The sequence below is a fragment of the Pezoporus flaviventris genome, unplaced genomic scaffold (assembly GCF_033815535.1).
Source record: "Pezoporus flaviventris isolate CSIRO_AGI_PZ_B2104156 unplaced genomic scaffold, CSIRO_AGI_Pfla_v1 ptg000148l, whole genome shotgun sequence".
In the NCBI taxonomy this organism is placed as follows: Eukaryota; Metazoa; Chordata; class Aves; order Psittaciformes; family Psittacidae; genus Pezoporus; species Pezoporus flaviventris.
Window position 1 is genome coordinate 105,382 of NW_026892696.1, and position 19,542 is coordinate 124,923.

The window sequence follows — 19,542 nt, forward strand, 5'->3', positions numbered from 1 at the left end:
ACCGCATCTTCCAGCCCAGAGGGAGAATGGGAGGGGGGGCTCAAAACCTCTTTCACCTTCTCCACTCCCCCATCCACTCCTTGCCCTGCCCCATTCACACAGGCAGCACAAGCAAGTGCTCAAGAAAATAGTGTTACTTTATTGGAGAACGCTCGGGAAGCACCATCCAGACCCGAACGTTGCTCTCACACCTCAACGCACCGCAGGAGAGTTAAAAAATACAGAGATTCGGGGGGGAAATGTTAATGCTACAAAGGTCCAATAACCCAAAAGCAGAACTGCTCTGTGGGAGCATCACAAGCGCAGGGGGCCCACGGCTGGTCCTGGGGGTGAGCAGCATCCTTTGCAAGCTGGGGATGGGGGGTGCTTTGTAAACAGTTCCTACACATCCAGGGTGCTTGCTTGGGGAGGCTGCAGGGCTTTTGTGTCACAGTGAGCAGATGGGAGGTTGCAGTGGGCGTCCTCACCACGAGAGCATCAGGGTTGGTGGTTTAGGACAGTCAGGAGAGGGAAAAGGAGGTGGCATCCCCCTGCGTAACAGTACTGGTGCCCAGTGTGGGGAGGTGGGTCCATGGGAGCAGGAGAGGGCCTGGAGGAAGAGCTGGGATGAGAGGAGATGGTTTCCCCTCTTCTTCTTCTGGACCTTCTCCCCCAGTTTGCTCCTCCACCATCTCCTCCCCACAGCCCCGATGCCGAGGGTCTTCCCGCAGGATCCTTCCGGCCGCATCCCTCCCTTTACCAGGATAAATAAATAATCAAGTGTCCATGGGCTGAGGGCAGCAGCACCCGGCCCGTGTTATCTCACGGCGATGGACATCTTGGGTGTCGCAAAGAGCGGTTGGTTGAGGGGGGGCCAGGCCGGCTGCTGCTGCCTCAGCTCCTTCTCCAGCCGCTTGAAAAGCTTCTTGGATGGTTTCTTGCGGCGCAGCCTGCGGAGGCAGCCGAGGAGGCCGTGGTCCAGGGCGGTCTGCAGCGAGCATGGGGGGAGAACAGGCGTTGGGGATGCCAAAGGGAGAGCGGAGCCGATGGCAAGGTGAGCCCGGCTCCCTCCACGGCTCCTGGAAAAGGGGTTGCTTGGACGGACCCAAAGGGATGACGTTGTTCCTTGTGTGCCCAGTGCCCACCTACCTCCAGCACGAAGGCAGCGAAGAAGTTGAGGGCAGCGATCCCCAGCAGCAGCAGCTTGAAGTTCAAGTCATCGATGCCCTGCAGCTTCAGCAGGGTTTTGGGGAAGCCCAAGGGGTAGAGGGTCAACCATATCATGAGGCCAAAGAGGAGGATGAGGACCACCAAGAAGAGCACTGAGGAGGAGAAAGAAGAGGGCTGAGGAGCAGGATGAAGGTTTGATGTCTCTCTTCACCCTCACGACCATCATCACCCTCACCATTGGTGTAGAGCGGCTCCCGGAATGGGTACCCCTTGGACATGGCGACGGCCAGGATGAGGTACTGGAAGCCCGTGACACAGAAGAGGACTGTGTTCTCGTAGTTGGGCAGGTTCTGGGGAGCTGTCACCGTGCTGTTCAGTGGCACGTACCTGAGCCAGGCAGGGGACAAGGCAGAGGGTCAGCCAGGGCCACGCAGCGTGGCTGGATGCATCCTTGATGCCAAAACCAAGGCCAACCACTTGGGCTTCGTTGTGATCCTTCCCATCACCAAAGCCAGGTGAAGCTGGGTCCCTTACCAGCCCTGTGAGACAGTGATGAAGTAGCTGAGGACCTGCACGGTGATGAGCAGAGCTGTCTGAAGGAGGAGGCTGCCCAGCACCAGGACACTGATCAATGCCCCTTGGGGACGCTCCACTCCCAGCTCCTGGGCAGGACCGGTCCGACCCATCAGCACGGCCACCGTGGTGGTGATGATGAGGTCGAAGAAGAGGAACTGGAAATCGCTCAGGTTGGTGTTGATCTGGGAAGCAGAAAGCTCAGGTCTCAGTGTGGGGATAGGAAAGGGGCAGGATAAACCCCAGGTGGGACGAGGTGACCCAAAGGCATTTGGGCAACCGCAGGACTCACGGTGTAGAGCAGCAGGACGGACACGAACTGCACCAGGCTGTACAGGGCCATGTACTTGAAGACACCAAAGGAGGTGACCAGTGAGCACCTGCCCTCCCTGCAGCGATAAAGAGGGATTCACCCACCAGGCACAGCACCCTTGCCGTGAGCTGTCCCAAAGAGGGGTCGGAGGCACTCAGGAGACCTCCCACCCTGGCTGTATCCCCCAACATATGGGTCCCAGCAGCTCACCGGATCACAGTGGGCACACACTCGATGTTGGCCACACGGGAGGTGAAGGGCGAAGCCACTGATGCCTCTGCCTCCGACAGCGAGATGCCCACGTCGGCCGCCTTCAGAGCCCCACAGTCGTTGGCACCGTCCCCACACATCCCCACGCAGTAGCTGTGGTGAGAAGGGATCATGAGCGGATGGGGGAAAAGCGCTGGGGCTGCAAGATTGAACCCCCCAGGGATCACCCCACATCTGGGAGAGGGCAGGATGTGATCCGCAGCTGCCAACAGCTTCTGCACTAAGCATAGGATCCCAGAGTCTCAGACTGGTTTGTGTTGGAAGGGGCCTTAAAGCTCCTCCAGCTCCAACCCCTGCCAAGGGCAGGGACCCCTTCCACTAGAGCAGCTTGCTCCAAGCCCCTGTGTCCAACCTGGCCTTGAGCACTGCCAGGGATGGGGCAGCCACAGCTTCTCTGGGCACCCTGTGCCAGCGCCTCAGCACCCTCACAGGGAAGAGCTTCTGCCTAAGAGCTCATCTCAGCCTCCCCTCTGGCAGGTTAAAGCCATTCCCCTTGGCCTGTCCCTACATCCCTTGTCCCAAGCCCCTCTCCAGCTTTCCTGCAGCCCCTTCAGGCACTGGAGCTGCTCTCAGGTCTCCCCTTCAGGAGCCTTCTCTTCTCCAGGCTGCCCCAGCCCAGCTCTCTCAGCCTGGCTCCAGAGCAGAGCTGCTCCAGCCCTCGCAGCATCTCCATGGCCTCCTCTGGCCTCGCTCCAGCAGCTCCACGTCCCTCTGGTGCTGCTGCCCCAGAGCTGGATCAGGGCTGCAGGGGGTTCTTCCCAGAGCACAGCAGAGGGGCAGGATCCCCTCTATGACTGCTGCTAATCCCCTCTCCCTCCATCCATGGGGGGACTCACTTGAGCTCCTGCAGGCTGCAAACCAGCTGAGTCTTCTGCTCGGGCAACATGCGGGCGAACACGGTGGCTTGGATGAGGATCTGCAACGACGGGAACGCTCTGTGTTTGTCCCACAGCATCCTCATCCCTGCCCATCCTGGTTATCCTGAGCTTTGCCAGCTCAGCAGGGCAGAGGTACCTTGCACCAGCAAAGAAACCCCCCCATGGCACTCAGTTATGGGGGGTTCCCAGCCATGGGACTCACCTTGGGCAGCAGCTCAGCAAAGTGCTCACAAACCACAGCGAAGGATTTGCCGTTCAGGGCGAAGTGGCAGGGCTGAGGCTGCAGGACACATCCATCCCTTGGCTGGGACAGACCCTGCAGGGGAAAACAACTCCTTTCCTACAGCTCCAGCCCCGGGGCAAGGCTCTGAACCAGCATCCTCAACGCACACGGAGCAGGGGGTAAAGGAACTGCAGGTAAAGCAGTGTCGCTTAAAGCTTCACTTCAGGCATATAAATGATGGGATTTGGGATAAAGAGCTCGTGGGAGCAAGCCCTTCATGTGAGGTGCTGTCTGCTCCTGCTGTTTGGAGCATCAGCTCAACCACATGATGTACCCATAGGGAGAAACAGGAGCAGGGTGTCTCCTAACGGAGGCTTTAAGGGACAGCTCTGAGGGATGCTGGAAGAGCCCCCCGAGCTCACGGGCGCTTTGGGCTTCACACCCCCCCCCCCCGAGACGCTGCCCCGGGACCCACCTCCGACTGCTCCTCGCCCTGGGAATGCTCGGCCGGGATGAACTTGAGGGCAGCGGGCTCGTGGTGGCTGGGAGGGGAGGCGCTGATGAAGATCACCCGCTCCTTGGGCTCCACCATGCGGCAGCTCCGCGCCACGTTGATGGCTGTGAGCATGTTGTCTCCTGGCAGAGAGAGACCCAGGCGCTGAGCAGGCACCAGCAGCGATTGCTGCGCAGGGTCCTGCGAGCCGTGTCCCTGCCAACCTGCCACGGCCCCTCTCCCAGGGAGCCCTTCGCTTCCCTGTGTTTTGGGGGACAGCTCGTTCCTTACAGGCTGGGTGCGGAGTGGATGGAGCAGCCTTGAGGAGAAGGGCTTGGGGGTGCCCCATCCGTGGCAGGGTTCAAGGCCGGGCTTGGAGCAAGCTGCTCTAGTGGAAGGGGTCCCTGCCCGTGGCAGGGGTTGGAGCTGGAGGAGCTTTAAGGTCCCTTCAACCCAAACCAGGCTGGGATTCCGTGATTCCTGGTGGAGAACCCTCCGCCCCTTGCACCACATCAAGGGCTGACCGTGTTCCCATCTCTTCCCGAGCCCTGTGTCCCCATTCCCCCTGCAGGGTCACCTGTCACCATGATGGGGCGGATGTTGGCGTTGCGCAGGAGGTGAATCACGGGCGCAGACTCCGGCTTGAGCACGTTCTTCATGACGAGGAAGCCCAGGAAGCCCAGGCCGCTCTCCACAGCTTCCCTGGTGGACACAAGGAGCCCTTTCAACACCACCTTCAACACAAGCATCAACTGCTACAAACAGCTAAAACCCAGGTGGGTTCAGAAGGAATTCCCTGCAGGCTGCTGGGATGGAGCATCCCACGAAATGCTTGGCGCAAACAAGGTCCAAATGGAGACAGAAGTTGTTGGCACCAACCTGGGGAGCTGCAGGGCCTCCTCGAATGTGGTCACTGAACTCAGGGGTTTGGAAGCCAGACCCAGGACCCGGAACCCATCCGTGGTGTAGTGCCGCAGCATCTGGGAGAAATCCACGGGCACTGCCAGCCACGAGGGGAAAACCAAGGTCAAGATTGCTCCTGGATGAACCTGGGCTGTGTGGACCCAGGGCTCAAGCTCCCAAAGGACTGGAGGGCTTTGGCTGCTCATCCAGCCTCCAGTCCCCATCTTCTAGCTCCTGTTTTCTTCCCCCCATGCGGCTGAAGGTCTTTAAGGGTCCTGAAAGTCCCTTCCAACCCTATCCATTCTATGATTCTATGAAGCTAATCCAAAGCCCTGTGCCTCTGGGGACTGCCCCACAGCATCACCAAGGAGAATTCCCTTTGGGGGTGAGCCGCAGGGATGCAGATTGATGACGGAGCAGCAGGACCAGGGCAGTGACAGTGAACCCCCATCTCCATCACGTACCAGTCTCCTTCCTGCAGAGGCTGGCCACCATCTCTGGAGCACCCTTGACATAGACATGGGCTGAGGCTTCACTGGGCAGCTTCACCAGGACACTCATCCTCTGCAAGGAGGAGGAGAAGGGGAACCGCCGGAGGATCCCCACAGGTAACTGGTGCTTCTGTGGAGAGGGAGAAGGTGTCAGGGCCAGGCAGGACCCTCTCCGGGAGGTACAACCCCCCTCCAGGGGCTGCGGAGCACAACCACCCTTTGCTGTGTGGGGAACCGGAGCGACTGCTCCATGGGCTGTACCCTGTCCCGTGGCTGCTCTTCCTCAGGTGGAGGCTTCACCACAGCCAAGACCTTCATCCCAAACTGCTGGGAGGCAGGTAGGTCGCCTTCCTCCTCCTCCATCATCTCCAGGCGCTGAAACCCAAGGCATGCTGAGATAGAGAGACGCTATCCACCGCATGGATGGTTTCAAACACCCCTTCTCCTGCTGTGTCCCACCTCCTTCTTTCCAGACAGGCACCTTGCCCATCACTTTGCTTACCCAGCCAGTGGACTCCAACATCTTGAGGTCCACAGGGTCCCCGATGGGCTGTGCCCGCAGCACCGACACCGTGTGGCAAGTGGCCAGCGAGTAGAGCAAGGGACCAGCGGGCAGGCAGCGGGGCTCGTGGACGATGGGCATGAAGTGGTTGTTCTCCAGTGGAACCACCCCCCACACATCCAGCCCTTCCTCCGTGAGGGTTCCTGTCTGTGGGGATGAGGATGGAGGGTCCACAGCAGCCCCTGGAGACGGGAACTCCAGCCCCGTGGTGATGTTCAAGCCTCACCTTGTCGAAGCAAACCAGGCGGATCTTCCCGCAGAGGTTGATGCGGGGAGGGCTGATGCAGAAGATGCCCTGTTTCTTCAGCCTGTTCTGGGCATAGATGGTGCCCACGGTCATGGCAGCCGGGAGAGCCGGGGGCACGATGACAGTGATGAGGTCGAGGGCACGGATGATGATTTGCCCCACGGGGACCTGGCAGGTGAGGAGGAGGAGGGGTGGGCATCCTGACAGCGCTCACCCATCTCCACCTGCATGTGCTGATGGTCCCAGGCTGTGCTCCAGGACTCCCAAGCCCCTACCTGGTTTTTAACCAAGATGAGGATGCTGTAGAGCGTGCCGATAAAAGCTGTGCAGGAGGAGGGAGGAGAATGGGCTTGGTTACAAAGCAAAGCAGATGAAGGGTGAGTTCACCCATGGCAGAGGAGTTTGGCTGCTCCTGGTCATGCCTCTGCGCTCAACCTACCCAGGACGGCGAGGAACAGGACGAACTTCACAGCATCCTTGTAGAACTTGAAGCTCACGGGTTTGGGGTAGAGGATGGAGCTGATGAGATCCCCTTTAGCTGTGCAGAACCCTGTGGGAGAGGGGCAGGAGGTAACCATGGGCAAAGGCATAGAATAGAATCATGAAATCATGGGATCAACCGGGTTGGAAAAGCCCTTTCAGCTCATCCAGTCCAACCATTCCCCAGCACTGCCAAGGCCACCACTAACCCATGGCACTGAGGGTGTGTGAACACTTGCAGGGATGGTGCCTCCAGCCCTGCTCTGGGCAGCCTGTTCCAATGCCTGAGCACCCGCTGGGGAAGGAATTGTTCCTCAGCTCCATCTAAACCTGCCCTGGTGCAGCTTGAGGCCGGTTCCTCTTGTCCCATCCCTTGTTCCTTGGGAGCAGAGCCCAGCCCCTCCTGGCTCCATCCTCCTGTCAGGCACTTGTAGGGAGCGATCAGGTCCCCCCTGAGCCTTCTCTTCTCCAGGCTGAACCTGGGCTTCCTCAGGTCCCTCAGCCCTTCCCCATCACACTTGTGCTCCAGGCCCTGCACCAGCTCCATTGCCCTCCTCTGGCCCCAAAGGTCCCTTTCCCAAAGGACGCAGCTTAATCCCGGCTTTATCCCTTAATCCCTTACCTGTGCGGGTCACCACGGCCAGCACTTCCCTGCCCACATAGGACTTGGCTTGGATGACGTGTGTCCCACAGAACAACGTGTGCCGCCGGTGCTCCTCCGGGGAATAGATGGTGCTGCCAGCCGGGAGAGGGGTCTTCATCACTGGCACGCTCTCCCCTGCATGAGGAACACCATGGAGGGAAGAGGAACATCATGAAGGGAGGAGGAACATCATGGAAGGGAGGAGGAACATCATGGAAGGGAGGAGGAACATCATGGATGGAAGAGGAACATCATGGAAGGGAGGAGGAACATCATGGAAGGGAGGAGGAACATCAGGGAAGGGAGGAAGAACTTCATGGAGGGAAGAGGAACATCATGGAAGGGAGGAGGAACATCATGGAAGGGAGGAGGAACATCATGGATGGAAGAGGAAGATCATGGAAGGGAGGAGGAAGATCATGGAGGGAGGAGGAACATCATGGAAGGGAGGAAGAACATCATGGAGGGAAGAGGAACATCATGGAAGGGAAGAGGAACATCATGGAAGGGAGGAGGAACATCATGGAAGGGAGGAGGAACATCATGGAAGGGAGGAGGAACATCATGGAAGGGAGGAGGAACATCATGGAAGGGAGGAGGAACATCAGGGAAGGGAGGAAGAACTTCATGGAGGGAAGAGGAACATCATGGAAGGGAGGAGGAACATCATGGAAGGGAGGAGGAACATCATGGATGGAAGAGGAAGATCATGGAAGGGAGGAGGAAGATCATGGAGGGAGGAGGAACATCATGGAAGGGAGGAAGAACATCATGGAGGGAAGAGGAACATCATGGAAGGGAAGAGGAACATCATGGAAGGGAGGAGGAACATCATGGAAGGGAGGAGGAACATCATGGATGGAAGAGGAACATCATGGAAGGGAGGAGGAACATCATGGAAGGGAGGAGGAACATCAGGGAAGGGAGGAAGAACTTCATGGAGGGAAGAGGAACATCATGGAAGGGAGGAGGAACATCATGGAAGGGAGGAGGAACATCATGGATGGAAGAGGAAGATCATGGAAGGGAGGAGGAAGATCATGGAGGGAGGAGGAACATCATGGAAGGGAGGAAGAACATCATGGAGGGAAGAGGAACATCATGGAAGGGAGGAGGAACATCATGGAAGGGAGGAGGAACATCATGGAAGGGAGGAGGAACATCATGGAAGGGAAGAGGAACATCATGGAAGGAGGAGGAACATCATGGAAGGGAGGAAGAACATCACGGAGGGAGGAGGAACATCATGGAAGGGAGGAGGAACATCATAGGAGGAGGTTTATCACCCTGGGGGGTCAGGATCCAACCAGCCTGCATGGGAAAGGGATGGAGGAGGACACAAGGAGATGCAGGGCTTGCTCCGTGCCCCCAGCTCCAGCTCTCACCCGTCAGCATGCTCTCGTTGACCATGCACTCGCCCGTCAGCAGCGCAGCATCGCAAGGGACCAGCATCCCATCCGCAGGGAGGCTGATGCAGTCACCCGGCACCAGGTCTGCAGAGCTCACCACCACCTCCTCTGCAAGAGAGCAATGGCCACGCTCAGACACCTTTAGGAAAAGGACTTGGAGGAGGGCATTAGGGAAAACTAGGACCTAATGGAAGTTGGAGCCTTAAGAAGACTTTGTGAGGGTGAAATAGAGCTGCTGCTTCCAGGGTGTTGGCACACACACTGTCTGCTCCCCTACAGCTCTCCAGGCAATGCAAGCTGCACCTTAGCACATGCTAAGAGGAGTAATAGAGGGTGGAGTGGAGACCCCACAGCCAGGCTCTGGTGTAATCCCTGCAGGAATGGGAACCAGATGGTACCATGCAGCTGATGAACCACAGAGCAGCTGTCCTGGAATGAACCTGGAAAGGTTTGGGTTGGAAGGGACCTTAAAGCTTCTCCAGCTCCACCCCCTGCCATGGGCTGGGACCCCTTCCACTAGAGCAGCTTGCTCCAAGCCCCTGTGTCCAACCTGGCCTTGAACACTGCCAGGGATGGGGCAGCCACAGCTTCTCTGGGCACCCTGTGCCAGCGCCTCAGCACCCTCACAGGGAAGAGCTTCTGCCTAAGAGCTCATCTCAGTCTCCCCTCTAGCAGGTTAAAGCCATTCCCCTTGGCCTGTCCCTACAGGCCCTTGTCCAGAGCCCCTCTTCAGTGGTTACAGTCTGCTTGCCTGTTGCTCCAGGCTGGTTTCACAGTCCATGTGCTACCACTGACCCTCATCCTGTCACAAACCTGCCTTTTGTATAAGAGAATCCTTCAGCTGAAGCCCTTTTTTGTGTAAATCTCCAAAGATTTGAAGAACTGAAATAAGGGACTTGGTGACGCTGTCACTGCAGGTCCCAACAGGTCGGTTGAATCCCCCCCCCCGACACAATGGGCTGTCCAGTAGGATCCCCACACCAGGTTGTGGACAGACTGGGACACTGACAGGCTGATCCAACAGAACGGGTTCAAGGAACCCCCTGTTAACAGGTCTCACATCATCCCCATCCCAAATCCATGCCGGGAGCCCTCACTCATCGCAGGCATCACACTCACCTCCGCCGGAGCGATGGACTCGGACACCCACTGCCATCTTGGCCATGTTCTGCAGCGTGGTGCTTTGCTGCAAGGGAGGGAGCAGTCAGCTCAGAAAGCACAGCAAAGCATCCATAAAACAGGTCTGGAAGGCTCAGGATCACAGAGGAAGGACAAGGAAACCTGCTGCACCACTGGGAACATGGGCTGTCCTCACCCAGCTGGGCTCAGAGGGAGTTCAACATCAGCACAGAGGTCAACCAGCAGCAGAGAATAGGTTGTTTCACCAGAGCTGCTGGTCCCAAATAAGCCCAGCACCAACCTTCCTTGTCTCGTAGAGGGACAGCCCTAAGGAGATGGTGGAGATGAGGAAGATGCAGGCAGCGTAGTAGTAGTAGGCGTCACAGACCCACAGCACGATGCTGAACACTTGGAAGATGTAGAAGGGATTGAGAACCTAGAAGGGAACAAGGAAGGTGAGAAGGGTTTGGGGTAAGAGCTTCCTCCAGCTCATTGTTGAAGAAGGGGATCCTGCCCCTCTGCTCTGCTCCCACGAGACCCCACTTGCATCCCTGTGTGCAGTGCTGGTGTGCCCAACGTAAGGACATGGAGCTGCTGCAGCAAGGCCAGAGGAGGCCACAAGGATGCTCAGGGGCTGGAGCAGCTCCTGTATGGAGCCAGGCTGAGAACATTGGGGCTGTTCAGCCTGGAGAAGAGAAGCTGCGTGGAGACCTCAGAGCAGCTTCCAGTGTCTGAAGGGGGCTGCAAGGATGCTGGAGAGGGACTCTTCATCAGGGACTGTAGAGATAGGACAAGGGGGTTCAGACTGAAAAAGGGGAGGTTAAGGTTGGAGATAAGGCAGAAGCTCTTCCCTGTGAGGGTGCTGAGGCGCTGGCACAGGGTGCCCAGAGAAGCTGTGGCTGCCCCATCCCTGGCAGTGTTCAAGGCCAGGTTGGACACAGGGGCTTGGAGCAAGCTGCTCTAGTGGAAGGGGTCCCTGCCCTTGGCAGGGGTTGGGACTGGGAGAGCTTTAAGATCTCTTTCAACACAAACCAGGCTGGGATTCCATGACTCGATGATTGTGAGACTTCCAGCTCCTTGAGGACCAGCTGCTGATGCAGAGGAGCAGCTGGCCCTTCCCTGGGGCTGGGGATGCACCAGCTGACTGCTTGCAAACCCTCCATCCTCCCTGGCCTGGTTTATGGCTGATACTCCTGAGGATGCTCAGCCACCTCTGCAGCCAGCTGGGATGCTCCTGTCTGACCTAAGGGGCAGGATGGGTCCCCTCCACCTGCTCTGCCTTCTCTGATCTCCTCCCTACCCAAGAGGAAGGACCTGCAAAGCCCTGGCAGGGAGGGACCTGGAGCAGGATCTGCCCTGGGACAAGAGGCTCTTTGGAAGCACTGTGGATGCACACACACCTCCTCCACCAACAGCCTTGCGTAGGACTTGACCGGCACCTCGATGAGGTTCGCTCCGTAGATCTTCCTTCTGCAAAGGGGACAGGAAAGCAAATCCACGCTAGGAAAAGCTGCATTTCCATGCTGAGGGACCCTCACACTGCCCGGACCTCCTTGGGAGCTTGGTTACATGGAGAAGTCAAGCCAGGGCAATCCAGCCCACTTCTGCTTTGAGGTCTGAATGCAGGAAGAACCCAGGCTCTGGGATTTGCTGGCCCCTGGAAAAGCCTCATCTGTGCTCCCCACATGGCCCATGGAACTGGTAGATCCCTACCTGGTGTTGTGGTCCTGTTGGCTGAGCCCAGCCTGCGAGAGGTGCAGATCTGCGCAGGTCCAGCCTTCATCCAAGATGCTGGCAAGCACCAGGGGAAAGGAAAACAGGGAAACGGAGTCAAAACCAGCAGGAGCCTGGCCCAGAGACACAAACACCACGTCCAAGTCCTTGCTGACAGAAAAGAACCCTTTGGGAACGGGAAAGGATCTTGTTCCTCGGCCCCTGCTGCAGCACGCGGGTGCCAAGGAGCAGGAACAAAAGGGCACAGTTCAGAGAAGAGCATCCAGCACGGGGCAGCTGCCAAAGTGCTTTGCCTGGTTTCCTCTGCCCACAAAGACAGGCAGCACCAACAGACCGGGGGAACAGCAGCGGCTTCCTTGACCCAGCACCCTGGGATGGTTGCCAAAGGCTCTGCAGTGCAGAGAAAAGCTCCAGCCCCAGTGGTTGTGTGACCTCCGGATGGGTCAGGACCACATGGAGGGGGCTGAGGGGCCAAAGGGAGCAGCAGAGAGATCACAGAATCCCAGATTGGTTTGGGCTGGAAAAGACCTTAACCCCTTGTCCTGTCGCTGCAGCCCCTGATGAAGAGCCCCTCTCCAGCATCCCAGCTTTGATGCAAGGAGTTTTGCTGTGGCAAAGGGGACAGGGGAGTACCTGACTTTGCAGTACATCTGCCGCCGCTCGACCCAGACGTAGCGCATGCCCTCGAAGAGGTAGTACCGCAGGATGTTCTTCTGAGGACATGAGCACATGGTGTCAGCAAGACACGAGGGAGAGGCATTGCAAGGCAGAGGTGGGAAGGGTCACCGGTGTTACCTCTTCCTTCTCATGGAGCCGGATGGTGTCCCGGCTCTCCTCCTCTTCCGACACACCGATAGCGATGCTGGTCCTGCGGTCCTCCAGCCTGGCCCCGGGGTGATGCTCCAGGCTGCTTGGGATGGAAAACAAGGGTCAGGCCTTCCCCATCCCACCAGCTCTGCTGTAAACGGCCCCGCTCTCTGGAAGCCAAATGCAGATGTGAGCCCCTCGCCATGTCCAGATGTGAGCCCAACTCACCTGCCCTCGCCCAGCGCCTCTGTGCACACACGCGTGGTGAAGCACTGTCCGAATTTGTCCTGCAACAAAGACACAGGGGCTGAGCAGAGGGAATGGGGGAGCTCCCCATGGATCCCCCCTGCTCCTGCAAACAGGGACAGCAGCCCAGGTAGGGAGCCCCATTCCCAGGTGCTGGCTGGGCTGCAGGGACAATGAAGAGAAACACAAGGCCAGGCTGGTGGCTGCGGAAAGCAGGAAGGAACAAGCCCAAGGACATCACATCCTGGGAAGCCAACAGCAGAGCCCAACCCCAGACCTTCCCAGGACTTACTCTGATGATGACCCAGTCGGCCTGGCTGAGGGCACAGGGTTTGCACTTCACCTGCACCTCCAGGCTTGGCTTCCAATGGAAGAGGACGAGGAGCAGCCCTGCTGTCAGCACAGAGCCAATGTGGCACAGGGCCACCCGCCACGTCGTGGTCTGGTAGCCCGTGACCTCCTGGAAGAAAGGAGGAGACCTGTATGGGAATGCTTGTTCATAAAACAAACTGAAATGAAGGTCAGCAAGCACCTGCATCCTGCACTGATGGAAGCCCTGAGTCCTGGCACGGTTTAACACCAGGCAGGTGACAGCAATGTAAATCTGGGGCTGAAAAACCATTGTCTTGTGCCGGTGTTGGACAGGACAAGGGGAAAGGCTTTAACTGCCAGAGGGGAGACTGAGATGAGCTCTTAGGCAGAAGCTCTTCTTGGACGGGGCTTGGAGCAAGCTGCTCTAGTGGAAGGTGTCCCTGCCCGTGACAGGGGTTGGAACTGGAGGAGCTTTAAGCTCCCTTGAACCCAAACCCAGTTTTGGTGCCAGCCCAGCAGGGCGCTGCCTCCCTCCCCACACCTACCATGCGGGATGTGTCCGTGTCCGTCTGCAGCGTCCCGTATCCCGGCCGCTGGTTCCCCAGCAGCCTGCTGCTGTCTGCAAAGCCAAAGAACAGGGAGGGGAGGAAATAAAGAGATGCTGATCCCGGGGGTTATTTAGGAGCTGCCACGGTGATGGGCTCCCGGCTGCAGCAATGACATCCCTGGATCAATCCCAGGAGGTGGCTGGGCTCCGTGTCCCCTCTTCCATCCGCGCTCCCGGCGAAGCTGCTTTGGGAGGGGGATGCTGCGGGCACGGGGCACCCCAGGACCTCCCAGTCACCTGCCTGTGGCACGTGATGGTCACACGAACGATGTCAAAGGAGCCCAAGGAGAAAAGCTGGCACAAACCCAGTGGCTTAGCAGCCAGGGGAAGGGAGCGGGGCTGGTCCAGAGCCAGGTCAAGTTCAGGGAGAGCTCTCTCAGGCACTTTTCATGCTTGTTTGCTCCTTGTGTTCCTCCCTGCATGGAGGAGGTGGCCACAACATTGGTGTTTTCCAGTTTTAAGGATGCCCAGAGTGGCTCAGCACCTCCAATTGCTGCTGATCCCCAGCTGGGGAGATGGGGATCGCTGGAGGCATCGCCATCATCAGACGGGTTTGGGTTGGAAAGGACCTTAAGAGCATCCAGCTCCAACCCCCTGCCACAGGCAGGGATTATCCCAGGTAGATTTTAATCATTACTCTCCATGCCATGAAGCTGAACTTGCTCATTATCCCTGTATCCACATGGGATTACGAGCTGTGGCGTCCCAGCTCCGGGATCTTAGAGCAGCAGCAGGGAGATAACACGTGGCACAAACACCAACCCAGGAGCGAGCTCCCAGGCCTGCAGCATGTGGATAATTTCCTGGTTGGGGCAGGTTCTTGTTTCCAGGTGACTGGATTAACCAGCCACATGCCAGCTGGGAGCTGTGCTGGGAAAACCACCCCGGATGGGTGGATTTAAGCTTAAACAAGGGAGATTCAGGTTGGAGATAAGGCAAAAGCTCTTCCCTGTGAGGGTGCTGAGGCGCTGGCAAAGGTGCCCAGAGAAGCTGTGGCTGCCCCATCCCTGGCAGTGTTCAAGGCCAGGTTGGACACAGGGGCTTGGAGCAAGCTGCTCTAGTGGAAGGGGTCCCTGCCTGTGGCAGGGGCTGGAGCTGGAGGAGCTTTAAGGTCCCTTCCAACCCGAACCACTCCATGATTCTACAATCCAAGCACAGCCACGTCTCCACCTGCACGCTGCTGTTACCAACACTTTAAGACCTTACAAGCAGCAAAGCTTTAGGGGTAGCCGCAGCCAGCTCCATCCTTGCACCATTCCATCCCCATCGGGCTCCTCACCTCCTGCTCCCATCCCGGGTGCTCCCCAGAGCACAGTGAGCGATAGGGCTGTTGCCTTGACTCACCCCACCGGCTGCACCGGAGCCGTCGCGGCTGGGACGGGATGCGGGGATGGGATCCCTGCACCCGGGAAGGAGCTGCGCCACGGTTTGAATCCTGGAGCAGAGGCCACACCTCGTGGGCAAACAGCGCAGGGCACTCGCTGAGCCTCTATGGAGAGCCCTGGGACAAGAGCTGCTGCTCCCTCTGCTGCTAAGCAGGGATCAAGAGGGATACAACAGCCAGGAGTGGCTGCAAAGGGAAGAGGGGAGCCAGGAACTGGATGCTGGAGAGGGACCTCCATCAGGGTGTGCAAGGACAGAACAAGGGGAATGGCTTTAGCCTGCCAGAGGGGAAACTGAGATGAGCTCTTAGGCAGAAGCTCTTCCTTGTGATTCAGTCTGGGATTCTGTGATGCCCTCACATGTAGCACATGCACTGGCATCCAAGCAGAGCTGGGAACCTCGAGACCACACATTTCATGGCACTGAACACCTCCTGCAAAGCAGCCCCAGCCAAGGACCATTTGTGAACACTGGCACTGGTCCCTGCCCCAGGGTTCTGCCCCCAGATGCAGCCTTTCTCCCCAGCAGCATGTCCATCCTGGAAGCAGATGTGTGCTGGTCACAGAGACCTTCTCCACAAGCTCCCTTTGCAGCCACAGCCCTTTACAAACACCTTTCTTGAAGCAAACAAACCCCAAAAGGACTCCCAGATCTCCCTGTGCTCTTCTGTTCCCAGCTCGATGCTCCATAATGAGCAGCGTTATCCGTCCATCCATCCTCCATCCATCCATCCATCCAGCCAGCCAGCCAGCCACCATCCATCCACCCATCCATCCATCCACCATCCTCCATCCATCCATCCATTCTCCATCCATCCATCCATCCATCCGTCCGTCCGTCCGTCCGTCCATCCATCCATCCATCCACCATCCTCCATTCATCCTTCTCCATCCCTCCATCCACATGGTGCTGCCTGATCAATGGGACAGGGTTGGCAAGGTCAATCTGGGCCCTTGGAGACACAGCAAAAGGAAGGAAGGAAGGATGGGGAAAGGAGAACTGTGCTTGGGTCCTGCAGGACAACATGAGGAACTTCCAGAGCAGCCTTCAGGCTTTCCCCTGGGATGGGAGACGTCATGGGCAGGGGCATGCCCAGACCCAAGGAGGGCTGGGATGAGATGGCGCTGATCCTCCTGCCCTTCCCACCCAGCCAGCATCAACTCATCCACACGAGCCAAGCGATGAGAACACGCCAGAGCCGGAGCAAACGTGTTCCACCAGGAGGTCTGGTCCTACCCGGACCTGGCAGCAGCCACCAGCGGGAACAGACCAAGGCTGAGAGAAGCAAAAGGACATGGCTCCATGCAAGGTGGGGATGTGGAAGAGGGAGATTCGGGCTCTGCCGTCACCGGTAATCCCAGGGGAATCGTGCTCATGCATCCAGCCCTGGAGATGGGTGAGGGAATCAAGTCCTTGTAGGGAAAGTGCTCACCCAGCAGCTCTGTTCACCTCAAACTGGCTCCTGGCTGGATTTGCAGGGAATCATAGACTCATGGAATGGTTTATGCTGCAGGGACCTTAAAGCCCATCCAGCTCCACCCCCTGCCACAGGCAGGGACCCCTTCCACTAGAGCAGCTTGCTCCAAGCCCCTGTGTCCAACCTGGCCTTGAACACTGCCAGGGATGGGGCAGCCACAGCTTCCCTGGGCACCCAGTGCCAGCGCCTCAGCACCCTCACAGGGAAGAGCTTCTGCCTTATCTCCAACCTGAACTTCCCCTGTTTCAGTCTGAACCCATCACCCCTTGTCCTATTGCTACAGTCCCTGATGAAGGTGGTGGCACAACCAGCGTTTGCTTCACCACACGCTGACACCACCAGCTAAGGCAGTGTAATGTGGTCAAACCCTTCCAGCAAGGCAGGTTTCTGCCCCACGCTGGGCAGGGATCACGCTGACCTCTCTTTACCCAGGCTTGCAGGACCTCCCTGTATGGCACAAGCCAAAGAGAAGCACCCAGTGCTTCAGGGAGCATCCTCGCTCAGCAACCACTGGCCATGCAGCAAGAGGTTGTTTAGAGCCAAACCCCACGTCTTCCCCCTATCCTGGTTAAATAAAGGGCTCTATCACACTGAGGAAGAGGAGGGATGTGCTCCTTGCAGCCCAGCACCCCTGTTTTGGAGTGTTAAGGCAGGATTAGAGCATCTCCTGCCTCTGGAGCCAGCATCTGTGGCTGGCAGTGTTCAACCCAGGTGCCCCCTTGAGAAATCTGGAGAGGGGCTTTGGACAAGGGCCTGTAGGGACAGGCCAAGGGGAATGGCTTTAACCTGCTAGAGGGGAGACTGAGATGAGCTCTTAGGCAGAAGCTCTTCCCTGTGAGGGTGCTGAGGCGCTGGCACAGGGTGCCCAGAGAAGCTGTGGCTGCCCCATCCATGGCAGTGTTCAAGGCCAGGTTGGACACAGGGGCTTGGAGCAAGCTGCTCTAGTGGAAGGGGTCCCTGCTCTAGTGGCAGGGGTTGGAGCTGGGAGAGCTTTAAGTGCCTTCCAACACAAACCAGTCTGGGATTAAGAGGGTTGAGGTTTAACCCCCCCGAGTGTTGCTATGCTGTGGATCTGGAGTAAAAGATGGGGCAAAGGGGGTCTGAGGGGCTGGAAGTGGGGTGGCCACACTGGCAGCGACCATGGTGGCAGGGACCACAGCCATAGCACGGCCAGGCACCCAAGGAGACCTGCAACGGGTGCTGCCCTCTTCCCTTTCCTGCCACAAAGCTCTTCCTTTCTCATTCAGACGCTCCTCCATGTCAACCAGGGCAAATTCAAAAGGAAACAAGGTCGGAAGGGCTCCACTGGTTCTACACGGAATGAGAAACGCCAGAGACACAAGGATGCTTCCTCCAGCTCAACACTGCATTCCCCAGCCTCTTCGGAACACCTGGGTGCATTTTCCCCACCTTCTAAAGGGTCTTTTGGCTGTAAAGCCAAGCCACAGCCAGCCCAATCACTGAGGCTTCACTCACCCGACATTGCATTACGTCCGTTCCCGACGGGAGACAACCCCGGGGTGCTCGGTTCGCAGGGTCAGCCAAGCAGCGCGGTCCTTTGTAACCTCAAGATCCACCTCGTCTGCACGATGATCCCACCAAAGGCTCCTCCGCTCCAGCTGCGGGTCCCAGCGAGCTCGGAGGATCCCTAACACCGAGAGGGAATAACCCGCTGGCAGGGAAGCGGCTCCCGCTGTGCCGCAGGGATCCAGCCGCAGGCTTTCGGAGCATCCGAAAGCGTCACTTCGGGTTTCGTTTCCCCTCGTTCCGGGTGGATTCATCAGCAGGAGCCTCTCCACACGGTCCCATGGAGCGGTGCCGGCCGGAGCGGGGCTGCGCGCTCGTGTCCCGACGGGATGTGAAGCCAAACCGGTTCTGCAGTAAGGAAGCACCCATTAAAAGCAGCAGCAGCTCCCCCGTAACAGCACAAGCCCAGACCTCAGGATCCGAGCTTGCCAGACCCACAGCACCCCAGAGTGCGCTAAAGGCTCCTCGGGGGTGATGCTGCGCTCCTCTCTTCGCTCTGACCCCTCATCAAATCCATGCGGGGAGGGGCTGCACCCCGCTCTGCATCATCCCCACCTCCTCCCCCTGCTGCAAAATAAGGCCAAAAAAAGGCAAAATAACGCCGAATAGAGTGAGGGTGCGCTCCCCCCTTGCACCCTAATGCAATCCCCGACCCACACAACCCAAGGCACCCGCACAGCAAAGTGCAACCCCGGAGCCACGCACGATGTGCTAACCCCTATTGGGTAAGCGAGGCGGGGGGGGGTGTGTGTCCCTGCATCCCTTCTGCACCCCTAAACACCCGGCGTGGGACCCCCCCGACCTGAGCTCATGGCGGGCGGACACGGGCGGGAGCCCCGGAAGGGCGGAGCATGTGGGATGCTGGGACTCGTAGTCACTTACCCCCCCCCCCCCCAAAGCAAAGCAGCATCCCAACATAACCTGGGATTAACTCCTATTAGGGTTTTGACCCCAGAAACTGCCAGGAAATGCACTGGCTCTGCCCCCAGAAGGGCTTTGTACTCCCACATCTTTCAAGGAAAGGCAAAGGGCTGCACCCCAAAAGTGCTTTTAAACCCCACATCCTGCAAGGAAATGCACCAGGCTCTGCACACCAAAAAGGGGTTTTCACCCCCATATCCTGCAAGGAAATGCACTGGCTCTGCCCCCCAAAAGGTTTTTTTTACCCCCATATCCTGCAAAGAAATGCACTGGCTCTGCCCCCCAAAAGGGGGTTTTCATCCCCTTATCTTGCAAAGAAAGGCAAAAGGCTGCCACACAAAGGGTGCTTTGTAACCCACATCTTGCAAGGAAATGTACTGGCTCTGCCCCCCAAATGAGGCTTTGCACCCCCATATCCTGTGAGGAAAGACAGGGCTTTGCACCCCCATATAAGGATGCCCCCAAAAGGGGGTTTGCAGCCCCCCCCCCCTTTTCTCTCCACTCATTTGCACACTGGTGCAGGGTTTCCTCCTGGAAAGCTGCTCCAAAGGGGATTCTGAAGCCATGACCTGGGTGCAGCCCCAAACTGCTTCCCTAGAGCAGAGCACAACCTCCCCCCAGCCAAAGCTCTGCTTGTGGGGCTCCAACCACTGCAAACCAATGCTATAAGCAGGGCTGCTCTGACCCCCTCACCCCAAATGCGGCTGTGCCCCCATCCCTACACAAGGGAGCTTTGGTTTCTGTGCCAGGAAGGGAGATAAAGCCAATGTTTTCC

The 19,542-nt window shown here is 58.0% G+C and overlaps 1 protein-coding gene across 2 annotated transcripts; it reads right to left on the bottom strand.

The window, feature by feature from the left end:
* Positions 1-626: 626 nt before the first annotated feature.
* On the bottom strand, positions 627-18,421 carry ATP13A2 (ATPase cation transporting 13A2). 2 transcript variants are annotated; one of them, XM_061479340.1, is made up of 29 exons: positions 17,796-18,421; positions 13,398-13,471; positions 12,833-13,000; positions 12,523-12,581; positions 12,283-12,394; positions 12,121-12,197; positions 11,467-11,544; positions 11,154-11,223; positions 10,055-10,189; positions 9,754-9,820; positions 8,611-8,742; positions 7,205-7,360; positions 6,542-6,652; positions 6,378-6,424; positions 6,082-6,270; positions 5,796-6,002; positions 5,555-5,668; positions 5,267-5,423; positions 4,779-4,899; positions 4,477-4,601; positions 3,882-4,042; positions 3,386-3,499; positions 3,142-3,221; positions 2,246-2,398; positions 2,015-2,111; positions 1,684-1,907; positions 1,385-1,536; positions 1,129-1,301; positions 627-967 (listed from the first exon to the last, which is right to left on the bottom strand). In XM_061479340.1, exons 1-29 carry the CDS (start codon positions 17,800-17,802, stop codon positions 797-799), a joined length of 3,531 nt encoding a protein of 1,176 aa, XP_061335324.1. In that variant the 5' UTR covers positions 17,803-18,421; the 3' UTR covers positions 627-796. The 2 variants fall into 2 exon arrangements, with proteins under 2 accessions (XP_061335324.1, XP_061335323.1); XM_061479339.1 differs by having other exon boundaries at positions 12,121-12,200; positions 17,796-18,420.
* Between the last annotated feature and the right edge of the window lie 1,121 nt (positions 18,422-19,542).